Genomic DNA, 15,291 nt, shown 5'->3' with positions numbered 1-15,291 from the left:
CAGTTGCTGCTAGGAAACATGCCAAATATTCTAGAAAGTCTGGCTGAGTCATAGATAAATGGATTTTTTTTTAAGGGGGGGGAATATATATGTAGTAGAGGGAGTGAAGTCCACAGGGAAAGGCTTTTAGGAAATCAGCACAGGTTCAGACCATCACATCACCCAAAATGTACTGCCCCTGTAGAATCTCCTCTCCCTTCCCACAATGTGTCAATTGAGCCCTTTGCAGGAACCACAACACTTACACCCAGAAAGCAAAGCCCTAGCCAGCCTTATGTGTGTCCCACTCTCCAGGGAAGCCAGCAGGTCTCCTGAGCCATGCCCACCAGGTACCGGGGACTCCCCGCTGGGAGCACCTGGCACACCACACACACTGTGCCCTGAGTACCCACTGACCTGTCTCTTGCCCAGCCATCTTTGCACTGGTTAAGAGGATGGCGTGCTCCAGAGCCAGGCTGCCTTGCTTCACATCCCAACTCCCACAAGTAAGCAAATACTGACCCTCCCTGTACCTAGTTCCTCCTCTGCAGAATGGGGACATTACAACATCTGTAAAGCATCTAGAACAATGCCTGGCACGTACGAAGCATTACAGTCTTCTTTGCTATTACTGTTATCACTGTTCATCATTGACTCCGCTTTCTCTGGGTGTCTAGAATGCTTTTTCCCACATCATAAGCGATCACTAAACATTTTCTGGATCACTGAATGAATCAATGATTGAATCAGAGGTGAACACAATCTCTCTAAAAAGACAACTCTTCATCCCCACCTGCTCCTCCTCCAATATTTCCTGTTCAGAGTGAACAGCATCCCATCCGCCTACCTTGGACTGTCCTTTCTCCCTCAACACCAACATTTAATCCATCTGCATGTTCTCTCCAAATCTGTCCACTACCACCATCCCCAACTGCCAGCAGCTTTGCACAGGTCACCGATGGTAAAAGCCAAACCCTACCATGATTTCCCACAGTGGTTGGGATCAATTCCAGAAGCTCACCATACCCTACCTCTGGCCACTCCCCCCATGTCCAACCCAACCTCCCACCATGCTACCTGACTTTCTGCTTCTCTAAAGCTGAGCTCCTTTTCCTTCTACCTTGAGTGGCCTCCCGCTCCCCACCCCTTCTCCCATACCTGCCCATCAACCCTTCAGATCTCATTTTAAATGTCATTTCCTCCTGAAGCCATCCAGGTCTGTAATCCCCACTAACTTCTCAGTTGAAATCGAGTCTCCCCAGTACTAACCCTCGTGGGTCCTACACTCCTTCATGGCACCTGGCATGATGCCTTCCACACGGGAGGGGCTGCCGTGGTTCTGTGGGTCCTCAGCATGACAGAGCCTCGTAATGCATCCCAAGTCCCAGTAAACATCAGTGGGGCAGGGAAGAATACAAGTCAGGTCAAAAAACCCATCACAACATCCCATGTATATTTAATAACAAAGAGGACACTCTCAAGAGAGTTTCTTATGAACTATGAGTAGGCTCCCCAGAATTCTTCAGAAACAAAAAGCAAAGGTTCATCGTGCTCTCTGAGCATTTTTCTCACTCGAAAATGCTCGGCACAGACGGCGGAGACCCTGCCTGAAGTTCTACCCATCGTGCTATATTTCACAAGAGTTTTCTGCTCTCTTTCAGCATTTAAGCAATCACAACAACAACAAAAAAAAAGTACACCACCACAGTCTGGCGAGCTTTGTTCCTCAGGATTCAGTCTGCTTTCTTATCCCACACCTCGATGCTCATTACACAACAAAACACACAAGACCAAGAACCACTAGAAATCCACCCCAAGGTAAAATTCCACATCGACTTCAAAAGGAAACCCCCAAGACAAAATTGTAGGAACTTTTGAAGCCTTTTGCCGTTTTGTAAGATACATACTATACCAAAATACCACCATTTTGGGTACAGAATCTTTTTTTGCCGGGTACAAAGGAAGTTAAATGAAAGTCTTTGTATAGAAAAGACACCGGGGGTGGTATCCAGGGAGCAGCTCCCAACCCCACAGCTTACCAGCCGCTGGAGGCGTGTCGGCCAAGGCTGACTCAAACGCTGCCACTCAGCACAACTCAGCTGCCTGGCACTCATTTTGTAAGAGGGGAAAAACGGCAAAGAATTAAAAACATAAAGTTCAAAACACCAGAGAGAACAAAAAAGGAGCTAGTTACGTGAATTAGAAAATGGGATTGGGGAGACTGAGGATCTTGGAAGGTGGCTAGTATCTGAGGCATTAAGAAGTCAATGAATTTGTGGGGAATGGGGGTAGGAAAGAAGGGGGAAAGGGAGAGATTGATTTGTTGTGTAAATTCCCATTTTTTTAGCTGGCTAATCAAGACCTCATCCCTCTCTCCCCCAGATTAGGAGTCACTGGACTTTAATAACTAACAGGATGCCGTATCAGCTATAGAACCTAAAATGTATGGAGTTTGTTTCTTAATTTAAATATTATTTGATAAACTGAACTCCACTTGTTAAGACATCTATTCTACATATCAATTTTTTATAATGTGGTAACCCACATATTGCATGAAAAAAAAATCTAATCAGATTAAAATATTCAGACAAAATGCTTTAAATTTCCTTGTGAAGATTCTGCCCCAAATGGGTATTGGAGAAAGTTATTTTCTTAGCAATCTGTGATAGTTGTAGCCTCTAATGATTACTAACAAACACTGAACACTTCTCTCTTTTCAAAGTGAAACATGAGAAATAATTATGAAATAGCTTGGCCCAAAAGTTACAATAAATCCAAATTTCGGAGAAATTAGGAAGCAATCCTTAGACAGTTATTTTGAAACATGTCTAATGAAACATTGTGATGTGACAATGTTTTACTTAAAAGAATGAAAAACATAGTGTAAGGAAGAGCGTCTGGCCGTTCATCAGCAAAGATGACCACGAACAAGAGCCTCTGGTGACGGTTAACTGTGCAAAGTCCCAAACGATGTACCATCATAACTCAGAACACTCCTTTCATAAACAGAGACACACTGAACCTGCCAAGGTATAGTGGTTTGGTTGACAATTTATCATCCCAAGGTACGTGGACCCTCACTCCCAAAAACTACAGGTCACCAGACGAATGACGAGTCAACAAGCCCTATCCTTTCTTCTACACCACTTTCCCATCCCTCTCTACTAAATCCCCCTCTCACTCCAAGGTGTCAAGTGAAGATTGCAGAAATGCACAATTCTAGGGCTGACTCATGTAACCAAAGTCACCATTCAGCTGCCACAAGTATTACGCATTTCACAAATTTGGTTTCTTTTTGTCCAAGCTTATGGTTTTTCTCTTCTCTGAGCTCCCAGAGCCCACTCTTCACCACCAACCCATAACCTCTAAGCCATGGCCATTTCCCAGGTCCCCAAGAGCACAGTGGAAAGCACAAAAGATCATATTACAGTTGCCAGCTGTGGCTCCTCTGGACAAAGGTCTTCTTCTACAAGGTGGTATTGTGTGCTCCAAAGTGGTTGCTACAGTAAACACGCCTTGTATTAAACAGTAGAGGAAAAAAGAACCTAAGTCCCCCCATGGTTCCACTCGCCAAAATCCACACGGGCTTTGGAAAAACTGTTTTACCCTCTCCTCCAGATTGTTCATTTCTACACACAGAAATAAGACACTTAGTGGGATCAGGGGTGGGGGTGGGGCGATCATGACCTCTGTCCAAATGGACAAAGCCCCCTCTTGCATGGGGGCAATGCTCACCGTTCTCAGGGCCATGGAGCCTATGCCACACCCAGGAGGGGCTGTGTCCCCTCTGAACCACTTCTAGGACTGCATCTCCTCCCAACCCTCAAAGAAAGAAAAAGCCTCCAAGAGATTTTAAAGATAATGTCCTTTCTCTGTAGCTAAAAAAATGTGGAAAGTCCCATCGAGCATTTCCAAAAGCAGAGAAATAAATTTCAAAGCCTGGGTCCATGCTGGGAAATTGAGAGAGGCAAGAAGAGTCAAACGGATAGGCTTCCTCACTTTACCCGCTATGGCTCCAGAACAGTCACACTTTTTTTGAAGCTTTGTGTGTTGTTAAGCTTATTTTTTTTAAAACATGGCCTTCACTTTTTTAGGTGAACTCTGTATCAGGACCCCAAGCCAGCAACTTCTTTACACCCATGCAAGTCCCTGATGACCCAATTTATAGTAGGCAAAAACAGAACCAGCCAAAGAAAGTGAGTTTCATATCCCGTAAGAGAGAACATGCCACAAGGCCCCAGAAAGGGAGCAGAGAACTGAATCCAGTCCTCACTCTGGCCACTAACTCAGTGTGTGACATTGGGCAATCCACTTAAGGCATCTCTGGGCCTCAGTTTCCTTTTCTGAGAACAGGTTGGGCCTAGATGATCTAAGGTCACTTCCAGCCCTGAAATCGACATTACAGGAGCATATGTAATTAAGAGCATCCATTTCATTGAGGGGTAGGAGGAAGAAGGAAGATTCTAGCAAATGACTTTCTACATGCCTCATTTATACCATGAGAAGATAAGACATTTTCACAAATGATGACTCAAAACGTGGTTTTATAGACATAAATTTTTTGTGATATATACACACACATCCAACAGAGGCATAACTCATTAAATAATACATACTCAATTACAGCAAGCTATAAAAAAAGGAGGCAGTTAGCCTGAAATTTGACACACTGCATCTGAAAGGTTTTCTACTTAAGTAAATGATTTTGCAATTTTTGGAAATTACAAGTAATATAGAGGCAAAATGTATTAATAGATAACATTTTGTGATACTTAAATTAAAAATACAAGATTGTTTCATGCTTTGCATAATTCTACCTGTCATGGATTCATTATAAAAATATGTCTTTCATTAATTATTTCAAAAGTATGAAGTCCAGCTCATGATATAAATATATAGAAGGGAATATTCTAATACGGCTGAGCTATCTTCTCAAGAGGTTAATTTATAAATTCCACTTTCAGAGGCTACAAAATCCTAAGAAAGTGCATTAAAAATATATGTAGACACACACTTCATGTTGCAGACTCTTAGTACTGAAAACAAATGTTTTCTATATCAAACCCACACGCTTTCAAAGCCATGGATATACAGATTAAATTTAATTTTAGCCTTTCTAAATTCATTTCTACTCTAGGTTTACAGTCAGCCAGCTCAGATGAAATTTTTTTAATATTAGTATAGAATGTTACTTTCCGAAAAATTACTAAGATGAATGGGGTGGGGGGGTTGTAAAGTCTCAAATCCAAGGCTCCCCTCTTGAGTTTTTGAATTCCCCCCTCTCTACCTCACCTTCCCTAATTGTATTTTTTTAAATTGCTTTGATGCCATTGCTAGTCTCCCCCAAACCACAGTGATCATGTCCTATTAAATACAGCCAGTGAGGCTAGATTCTAACCCAATACATGGACTAAAGGGTAGAGGGAAGATTCGGAAAATTTCTGGGTAGGTTACAATCACTAAGGTCCAATAGCACAAAACAAGTACCTTATAGATATAAACCATATCCAAGAATATTCCAAAAAACTTCCTTTAAAGAAAGGAAAAACTGACAAACAAGGCCTGTTTTCATCAGAAGAGCGTTTTCTTCATGGCCCCTCAATAAAACAATTGTCCTTGGGAGGTTACTCACAACGATGTGTGCCGGCGATGGGGACCGGGCATCCTTGAGGGCTTGTCTACTCTGGAGGCTCCCCGCCTGGACATCAAGTAGTGGCCATTTCATTTGGAGATACTGCAGGAAGGAAGCAAAAACAAACATGGGACATAATGACTTCAGAGAAGAAATGCAAAGCAGCTAGCCCAAGAAATGACTGTGACATGGGTCAGAAACTGGAAAACTTACAAGCACGCAAATAACAGCAAAAGAAAATTCATGCAGTACGCATAAGTTCTTCCTTAGAGCTCAAGTTCAATAGGTACATACATAGAACATGAGCATTACTATTATCCATAGTTTTGTCTTTGCATTCTAATTACAGGGTGGCTTCAGATAAAATGATTTCATCAGTACTACCTTATTCAGAGGGGAGCAGGTGGGGGTGGAGGTGGGGGGTGGGGAAAAAGGAGAGAACACAAAGCTATTCTGAAGATAAAAAAAGCAAACACGACAGCAAAAGAAACAATTAACAGAGTTAAAAGACAACCAACAGAGTAGGAGAAAATATTTGCAAAATATACATCTGACAAAGGATTAATATCCAGAATATATAAGGAACTCAAACAACTTTACAAGAAGAAAACAAGCAACCCAATTAAAAAATGGGCAAAAGAGCTAAGTAGGCATTTCTCTAAGGAAGATATCCAAATGGCCAACAGACATGTGAAAAAATGCTCAACATCACTCAGCATCCGGGAAATGCAAATCAAAACCACACTGAGATACCATCTAACCCCAGTTAGGATGGCTAAAATCCAAAAGACTCTGAACAATAAATGCTGGCGAGGTTGCGGAGAAAAAGGAACTCTCATACATTGTTGGTGGGACTGCAAAATGGTGCAGCCTCTATGGAAAATGGTATGGAGGTTCCTCAAACAACTGCAGATAGATTTACCATATGACCCAGCTATCCCACTGTTGGGAATATACCCAGAGGAATGGAAATCATCAAATCGAAGGTATGCCTGTACCCCAATGTTCATCGCAGCACTCTTTACAATAGCCAAGAGTTGGAACCAGCCCAAATGCCCATCATCGGATCAGTGGATACAGAAAATGTGGTACATCTACACAATGGAATACTACTCAGCTATAAAAACGAATGAAATACTGCCATTTGCAACAACATGGATGGACCTTGAGAGAATTATATTAAGTGAAACGAGTCAGGCACAGAAAGAGAAATACCACATGTTCTCACTTATTGGTGGGAGCTAAAAATTAATATATAAATTCACACACACACACACACACACAAAAAAAAAAAAACGGGGGGGGGAAGAAGATATAACAACCACAATTACTTGAAGTTGATAAGACAAGCAAACAGAAAGGACATTGTTGGGGGGGGGAGAGGGGGGAGGGAGGGAGGTTTTGGTGATGGGGAGCAATAATCAACCACAATGTATATCGACAAAATAAAAGTAAAGCAAACACGAATCTCACTCAAGCCACAAATGTTCTAAGAAGCCATCAATTCCAAATCTGCTCTTTCAGTGACCTTCGTTTCTCAAATGCCATCATCCCTCACGTTAAAGAAAGCTGAGTGCATATGTGCAACTGTCTTTACATAGCAGAAGCTACTCAAGTAAGGTGAGCATGGAATTCCTCACCCAACCCAAAAGCTTATGAAACAAAAATATTTCTTGGCCAAAGATGCACATGGCACAATGCAATTTACACTCATTTCAAAAGACCAGAGAAATGCTTAAATAGGCGCAGGTTTACCACAGAGATAAAAATAAAGGTAAAAGCTGATTGCATCTATTCCTGCTTTTCTCTGAGGTAGGAAAAAAATACCTGGCACAGGGGACTACTTCTGGGATCCAACTCTCTATTTTGCAGACAAGGGAAACTGAGGTGAGGTGGCTTGCCCCGTCACAAAGACTATAGCACATGTTTAGGCAACTCCCAGGCATTTGACTTTTGTTGGTAACACTACAACAGTTCTGCTAAGGAAAACTTCAGATGACCAAACAAACTCAGACACAGTGCTTATAAGAACATCAACACCAGCCTCTGTACCTTCCAGGCCAACCGATTAATGTATGAGTTAATGTGCGGAGGATGTATAGGAGCCATCTTGACCATTTCAGAGAAGCGAAGCAAAATAAATGGCTGGTTTTAATATTAGTTCTACAGAACTAATATTAGTTTTTACTCAATGAACACTGATTAAAGCTTGCTTTGTGCACAGCCTTTTTACAAAGCATTATGGAGAGATAAAGAAGTCTGTGTCTGCCCTCAGGGAGCTTATGCACGTACACAGATAAGTCAAGACAATACGGTGAAGCTCTGACCCAGACTCAGGAACTCATGCCCAGGAAATGCCAAGAAAGAAGACAGGATTTCTGAGAAAAGAGACTGGACAAGGCTACACAGAGTAGGTCATGATAAGTAAGAAAGAATTCAACAGAAACAAAAAGAACAGCGAGGGCAGTCCAGAAAGAAGGGTTTGCACTGATCCTAAGAGAGACAGAAGGGCCAAAGCCATCCACAAGCCAGTCCAAGGGTTCCTCAAAGATACAACTGTCCAGCAAATTAAAACCAAACTCAGTTGTACCTAAAGCTGGAAGACCCTGGCCCATAAGCTACCTGCCAAAGTGCACAGTCAATTTTTCCAACTAGGTTGACACAAGGTGGATGCATCTGCCACAACTTCAGAGCTCTGAACTATAAGTCTCCTGTGGTGAGAAACCTGGCTCCTAGCTCTGGCTCTGTCAGTAATTCGCACAAGATTTTGCATCAAACCCGTTTGCTTTCTATGGATCTCCAGGTTTTCATCTGTAAATTGACAGTGTTGTCCTATCTGTGACACGGCTGTGGGTGGGGGTCTGCCCCAAACACTGAAGGACTTCCAGGATTCCAGGCAGCAGGACCTCCCAATCAGCCTTACAATTGAACCATTCCCAAATATCTTCTTTGGGGGCAGGAGCATCCCAAGTTGAGAACCACTCAAGTAAATGTTTCCAAGCTCTCCCTCAGCCCTGTAACCCAAGCCAGTGGGCTATGGGAATCTATTCTGTCCTGCCTCACCCTGCCTTCTTCCCATTCTCACTTGCCACATAAATATATGGGCTGCGTTGGTCAAAACCACTCAATAGAGTCATTTCCTTGAGGCCAACCAAAATGGACACCTGCCAACAAACATTCACCTCTCCATCTCATAAAAACCCCATGAACAGTGCCAAGCTGAGTCGATACATACCTGACCCTATGATACCCTCAGTGGGAAGGGTTGGATTAGTGGACATGTTTTCCTCTTTGGCCACCTGCAAACTGATTTGATTGCATCCATATACCAGCTCTACAGAATTAGAAAATTTAGGCTTTGTTTAAGGTGACAGACCTGCCCTGAGGACCCCACCCAAGAACTGTCATGCCCACAATGCAATATTACCACAGAGACTTATAATTCTTACTTTATATAAAAGCTTCATTGTGTGCCCTATCCAATCTCTGTAGGCTACCTGCACCACATATTTTTATGAGCCTACATTTCAGCGCTCCGAGCCTACAATACACATAATTTTCAATTATGTTAGGGAAGCCCAGGATCCCTGCCTATATAACATTACTGGTTGGAGGAAATGAGTCTCGGCCCCACTGCCCAGAGAGAGCTAACTGAATCCAGATGGTGGAGGAAGACAGCCTCAGTCCCTCCGACTTGCAGGGACTCTGAAATGACAGCCCCAAACTCTCCTTCCCAATGCAACTTGATGCCACAGAATGGCTGGGTACCCACATATCTATGCCCATCCCTTGAATCTTAACTGGCATTTAAGCTGATGAGGTTCCTTTTGGGGGAAGAAGTACTATATCAAGCTCTTTTTTAAAAGGAAGTTATTAACCTCCTCCAAAAGTGATGGGTTTCCCAGTTTCCTTCATCTTCTACAATTGGTCCTTATTAATAGAGAAAATAAATAAATAAAGGGAAGAAAAAGGAAATTAGGTACTATTACAGCCTAGAGGAAAATCTTTTCCTTCCTGGAGACATTAAGCAGCAGGAAATTCTATTCTCTTGGGTCCCAGAGGAAGACCTGAAAGAGGAGGCATCTCAGATTTACAAAAGGAATACTGTGCCACATTTTCCCAACATTTCAGCGTCAGTTTTATATCCTTTTGAGGAAGAAAAAAAAAAAGGTTCCCACCATCCCACTACAAAAACAACACTGGGCTCCAGCTCTCTTCCTCTTAGGCTTCTCAACATGGAAATTATGAATTGCCTACAAAAACATTAAACTTTTCAACAAACTGCAATCAAATGGGGCTGTGGGAATTCCTGCACTGAAAACTGTTGAAATGGAGTCTGCTCGACTTTCATTTCATAAAAAAGTAAGGCCATCTTGGCTTAAGCATTTCATCCTTTGTTTAATAATCATGTTCTGATCATGACCCATTAGGGTTTTTCCCCAAATCATATTTTATGATATGACTCAGGGAGCTTAAGTTAAGCTTTGGACCTGTGGGTAAAGTCTCGAAATATATGCACCATCAGCGGCCTGAAAGGAATCAAAGCAGCTAAAAAGCCTGTTAAATTGTCAGCAAAAAAGAAGAAGATAAGCATCTCTGATTTCTTTTCCTCTTCCACCTCCCCCAATAAAAAAGGGATGAGGAAAGGCAAATGGGAAAGGGGGGGGGTCCTTCCAAATCAGAAGGCTCCTTCAGAATAGTTCAGTGGCAATTGGCACCTCCCCAAGCCAGCCTGAGAGAACGTGCTCTCCCAAAGTTACCCTCACCCTTGTGGATCTACCATCAGCAGCAAAGACAGAGAACCTGCCCCCTTGCACAAACTCAAAGGACAATAATGATGATGATGATGACGATGACGACAACGAAGAGAATGATGTCAAAGCTGCCAGGAAACTTCACATCCTTGATAAAACACCATGCGACTCCCAGCACTTCCTTTCCTTCACTGTGTTCCGCAGATGGATGGGGAAGTGGAGTTTGTCCCTTTATTTGTTCAGAGCAGACTGAGAAACCTTTTCCGTAAATCTTCAGATAGTAAGCATCCTAGGCTTTGCCACCCATACCATCGCCTTCCTATCTACTCCACTCTGCTGCTGTAACTCAAAAGCAGCCATGGGCAATAAGCATAGGAACTATATTATGGTAGTCTTCCAATAAAACCTTATTTATGGATACTGAAATCTGAATTCCATAAAATTGCCCTGTGTCAGGAAATATTACTCCTCTCTTGATTTGTTCAACCATTTAAAAATAATAAAATTCATTCTAAGCTCACAGGCCATACAGAAACAGGTGGTAAGCTGGTTCTGGCCTGAGGGCCGTAGTTTGCCATCCTCTGGCTTAGGAAATGAATTGTCAAAGGCCTGCAGAATCCCTTCCCTTGCTGGGCCTTAAATCCAGATGGCCAAACACAATCGTGTAGGAAGCATGTTTGGTGGCCCAAAAACAAAGGTTTGAATTGGATGGTCACTGGCAGACTCAAGTTTTGGGGGGAAAGCTTAGAAAAGAATCTGAGCCCTTTGGCTCAGATTCCCAGTCACAAGGTCCAACCACTAGACCACAATCTCATTGAAATAACTACCCCGCCTTTCCAAAATGGAAGTTTTAAAAATCCCTGAGCAATTCTGACTGGAAAAGTTTCCTGTGTTCAGAAGTTCTCACCCACAGCCTAGGAGGCACTGGAGATGAGTCACGTGTAGTCAGATCACTGCAAAAGGGTACCAGGCAGAACTTCCTCAGGTCATGAGTGAAGTTCTGGGTGCTTTGGGATCAACTTTCTAGGTACAGAAGCTCCTCTCTTCAGAGCTTTCCAACATGCACAGCTTTCAAATATAACCCCCCAGCAACAGATGGTGTCGACCAAGGGCTTGAGGCAAAATGCAGAGTCTGGGGTGGGAAGAGGAGCACTGAGGGCCTGAAGAGACTGTTCAGTGGAGATGAAACGGTCTCCTCCAGAAAACTAGGTCCCATACAGAGAAAGCCTATCAACCAGGGAGAGCAAGCTCTTAGATTACCACAGGACAAACAGCAGCAAAAAAAAGAAAACGGGCTTTTCAACCGAAGCTATTTCTGAGTAAGAGTGCTTTTTCCTAGGAAAATCTATTTTATAAAAAATCGAATTAATTGGATACCATCCTCATGATGAATTTTCACTGTTAAGTCTTCCTAATTCCCCAGTGCCAGAAAGTTGTACATGCTGTGTTTCTTATAAAATTGAAAGTCAATGCTCTGCCTATATACCCACAACATCAAGGGCATGGCCGGCCATGGCCCATCATGTCCAAAGTCATTAGGTTTTCCCCCCCTTCAAGGTGGCTGCTGTTACCCTCCCAGCGCAGGCTCGGCAGGGCCATTCATACCAACACCCCTATACATGTGTCACACGGAAGGGGTAGGACCATGACTATGATTTTCATATCATTAAACTTTACAAAAGAAAAGGCCACCAGAAGCCACTCACCGTAAAGAAGGAAATACCAGAAAAACTTATTAAGTGAGAAAATAGGAAGCACAAGTATCCAATCCAACAGCAGGTGCATATTTCCTCAGAAGCTCGCATTGTAAGGCACACGTAACATACATATACACACAGTGTCTGATAAAGGACAGGTTTGATCGTCGTCTTCTGAACCTATCTCATTTCTCAGAAATGGAAGATAGAAAATTCAGCCCATCTTCTATAAATAAGTAACTTTATTATCCAGAATGGTTAAAATATAAGTAGTGATTAATTTAATATTCTGTCCTACCCTCTGAATCATACAGGTACCAACAGTTTTCCATAAGTTAGCATTGATCAAATATACCTAACACCAAGACTATATGGAACTATTTCCATTCAGAATCCTGCAGGATCCTCGGGGGCACCATTATTAAGTCTGTTTGGACAATTTTTCTGCAGATGCAGAAGGTATAGAAGATTCGGCTACTTTGTCTTCGGTTAAAAACATACTCCAGGAATTGTTTCTTTTGAAAATCCACAGAGAGCCTAAAACAGAGGCTCTGTTTAAAGAGGCTTTATTTGCCTATAAAACATGACTGCATAGAAAAAAAAAATTCAGGCATGTGTGACTTTTGATTGTCATGATTTAGCATAAATGAGTATATACTATAGTTACCTAGGAAAAGAAAACCAAAGCTCTCAGAAGGGTGGTATGCTCTAAATTCAGAGAAAGAATAAAGCCACAGGAAAAAAATTTAGTAAGACATTAGTGTTGACATTTTTTGTTATTTGTTTTCTTTTTTAAACAAAACCCAACATAGTAGGAACTCAGAAAAATTTCCCTTAAAATCACTACCCCATCTCTCACATAAAAGGAATGTGGGAGTAGGGGTTGGGGAGGGATATCAAGGCACCCCTGTAAAACAACAACTTAATAGCCTCATCCTCTAGCTCTGTGGGTCAGTGGTTGTAAGATTTTAAATGAAATCCTTGTAGTTAACCTTTTTCTCATATACCTTTTTAATCATAACATTCTAAAGGACCCTAATGGCATCACTTCATATTTAAAGAGTATTTGAGTTCGTAACTATATTCACAGTAACCTTATGAGTTAAATGGGCAGAAAGGTAGGAGTAACATTTTAGCAAGGAGGAAACTAAGGCCAGTAGAGAAAGACCCAGCTTGCCCGAGGTCACGGGGTCTGTTGGCAGTCAGTGCACGGGGCTCCAGACCACCAGGTGCGTTTCTACGTTACCTTGACTTACCTTATAACTCCCCTCTGCCTTTCCTGGTTATCTTTTCAACTGTTAGGCATCCTTGCCTGAACTCCAACCAGAGATCAGTGTCTCAAAGTACATGGATATGGGAACATCCTATAGTGTCCCCAAAGTAATAAACAATCCCTCTCCTGCATCTATCATCTCTCCCTGCCAGGTCCACGGGCAAACATTATTTTCCTCTAAGGATATTTCTCTCCCACAGCTCCTGAGGCCAATGGTAGGAAAGGGAAAACCAAGCAAAACAAGCAAATAACTAACAAACAAAAAAAGTCCAGCAACCTAAACTCGGGATTCACTGTTTTCTTTACCCTGCCAACCATTCGACAGCCCTGCCCCCAGCTATTTTTGCATTTACCAGGTCAGAGGTTTTGCAGGGAGGCTATAGTGTAGCAGCTCATGGAAGCACCATCTATATGGAATTCCGCAGGGCCCTTCCTCTCACACCCAAATGGGTCCCCATGGGCAGGGCCCAGGACTTCTTTCCACCCTCCCCAAACAGTCACTCTTCAAGTTATGACCAAGTGCTCCTGGGAACAGCACGATGGAAGGGGGGAAGAGTCTAGAAACCTATTTTCCAGGCTCAGCTCTACCACTAACTGAGCATGTCACTATTTCTTCACTGGGCAACCTCCTTCCCACTCTGGGCATAGGTCTACAGCAGGAAATTGGGGAACACAATCTAAAAGGCTTTTTCTTCTCTAACACATGGATTCCTGCTGCATTTTCAGGTGTGAACTAGATATTCTGAGCCCTAGAAAAGTCAATGAGGCACAGCCAACAGGACAATGAACTCATGAGTGGTACAGGGACTAATATAAAGAAGGCAAGCACAAACACCAGAAAGAAAGACGTAATTAATGATGATGACATGGTCCCACAGTACCCAAACCTCACTGGCTTATTCAGATAGACTTTTCTCCTGACCCACTCCAGATCTGCTAAATCAAAATATCTAGGAATGGGTTCAAGGGTCTGTATATTTTTTTCTCCCAACTCACCAGGCAACTCTGATGATCAGTCATTAGCATCGACTATCAGTGCTAGGGCAGGGTCACCAATGAGCATGTTCTATACTTGCAGGTTCCATCTTATTTTCTCAAAGTTTCTTTTAAACCTCTAAAGTGATTGTCACTACAGCCTTTTTAGGTGGCCAAAGCCAATCTCCAACCTGATCAATTTTTTTTTTTTTTTTTTTTTTTTTTTGCAGAGGAGGGGCAGGTGGCAGCTGGCCAGTGCAGGGATCCAAACCCCTGGCCAGCCCTCCAACCCCATCTTAAAACAGAAAAAAGTGAGGAGAAGAAAAATCAAGTGACTTGGTCAAACACTGTGACTGGGGATTCCGAACCAGAATGCAGGGCTTTAGTATCCGCGGGCCAGAACTCTTTCACCTTCACTCTACTGAGCCTTTCTGCTGACTATATATGAACTCCCAAAAGAGACTGAGTAGAGGGGCAGTGGGTGCCCAAGCTGAAGAGTGGTCTCCAGGGGAGGGCAAGGAAGCTGCACGGGGGCAAAAGAGGCGGTGCAGCCCCAGGGCAGGGGGCCAGTGCGAAACCAGCCTCGGAGACAGACTTGTCCCTCGTGCCCAGTAGCAGCCAAGGCCTCGCCATCTCAATGTCTTCAGGCAGCCCCAAGACTGAGCCCCACAACAAGGCCTGTGGATTCCGCGCAAAGGTCAGTTCTGCCACAAGCACCCAAGTCCTTAAACCAGGGCTCAGAGGAACAGGAAGCTATTCGAAGATTTTTAAAGGAGCCCTGGCCCCCCCATGTCGCTCAAACAGGTCACCCAGTCCTCAGCCTCCCAAGAAAGCAACACAAGCTCATTCCCGCAGCCCCCAGCTGGTGACTAACAAATGATGAATGACTGCAAGCTGCCCAACGAAACTCCCAGGCCAGAGACCATCCACTTTCAGGGAGAAAAACATTTACAATCTTTCATTTTAAAATCAACCTTGTGG

General features: G+C 43.1%; 1 protein-coding gene across 5 annotated transcripts in view; it reads right to left on the bottom strand.

Annotated features, from left to right (window-relative positions):
- The window catches only part of TCF7L2 (transcription factor 7 like 2), a 188,399-nt gene that overhangs the window by 108,360 nt on the left and 64,748 nt on the right, over window positions 1-15,291 (bottom strand). For all 5 annotated transcript variants that reach the window (XM_063102519.1, XM_063102520.1, XM_063102524.1 and 2 more), the window contains one exon: window positions 5,612-5,713. In XM_063102519.1, the coding sequence (XP_062958589.1) occupies window positions 5,612-5,713 (102 nt within the window). The remainder of the gene's footprint in view (window positions 1-5,611; window positions 5,714-15,291) is intronic.

Source organism: Cynocephalus volans, chromosome 7 (assembly GCF_027409185.1).
Source record: "Cynocephalus volans isolate mCynVol1 chromosome 7, mCynVol1.pri, whole genome shotgun sequence".
Classification (NCBI taxonomy): domain Eukaryota; kingdom Metazoa; phylum Chordata; class Mammalia; order Dermoptera; family Cynocephalidae; genus Cynocephalus; species Cynocephalus volans.
Note: the sequence above shows the minus strand (reverse complement) of the source record. Positions and strands in the feature narration are given on the sequence as shown.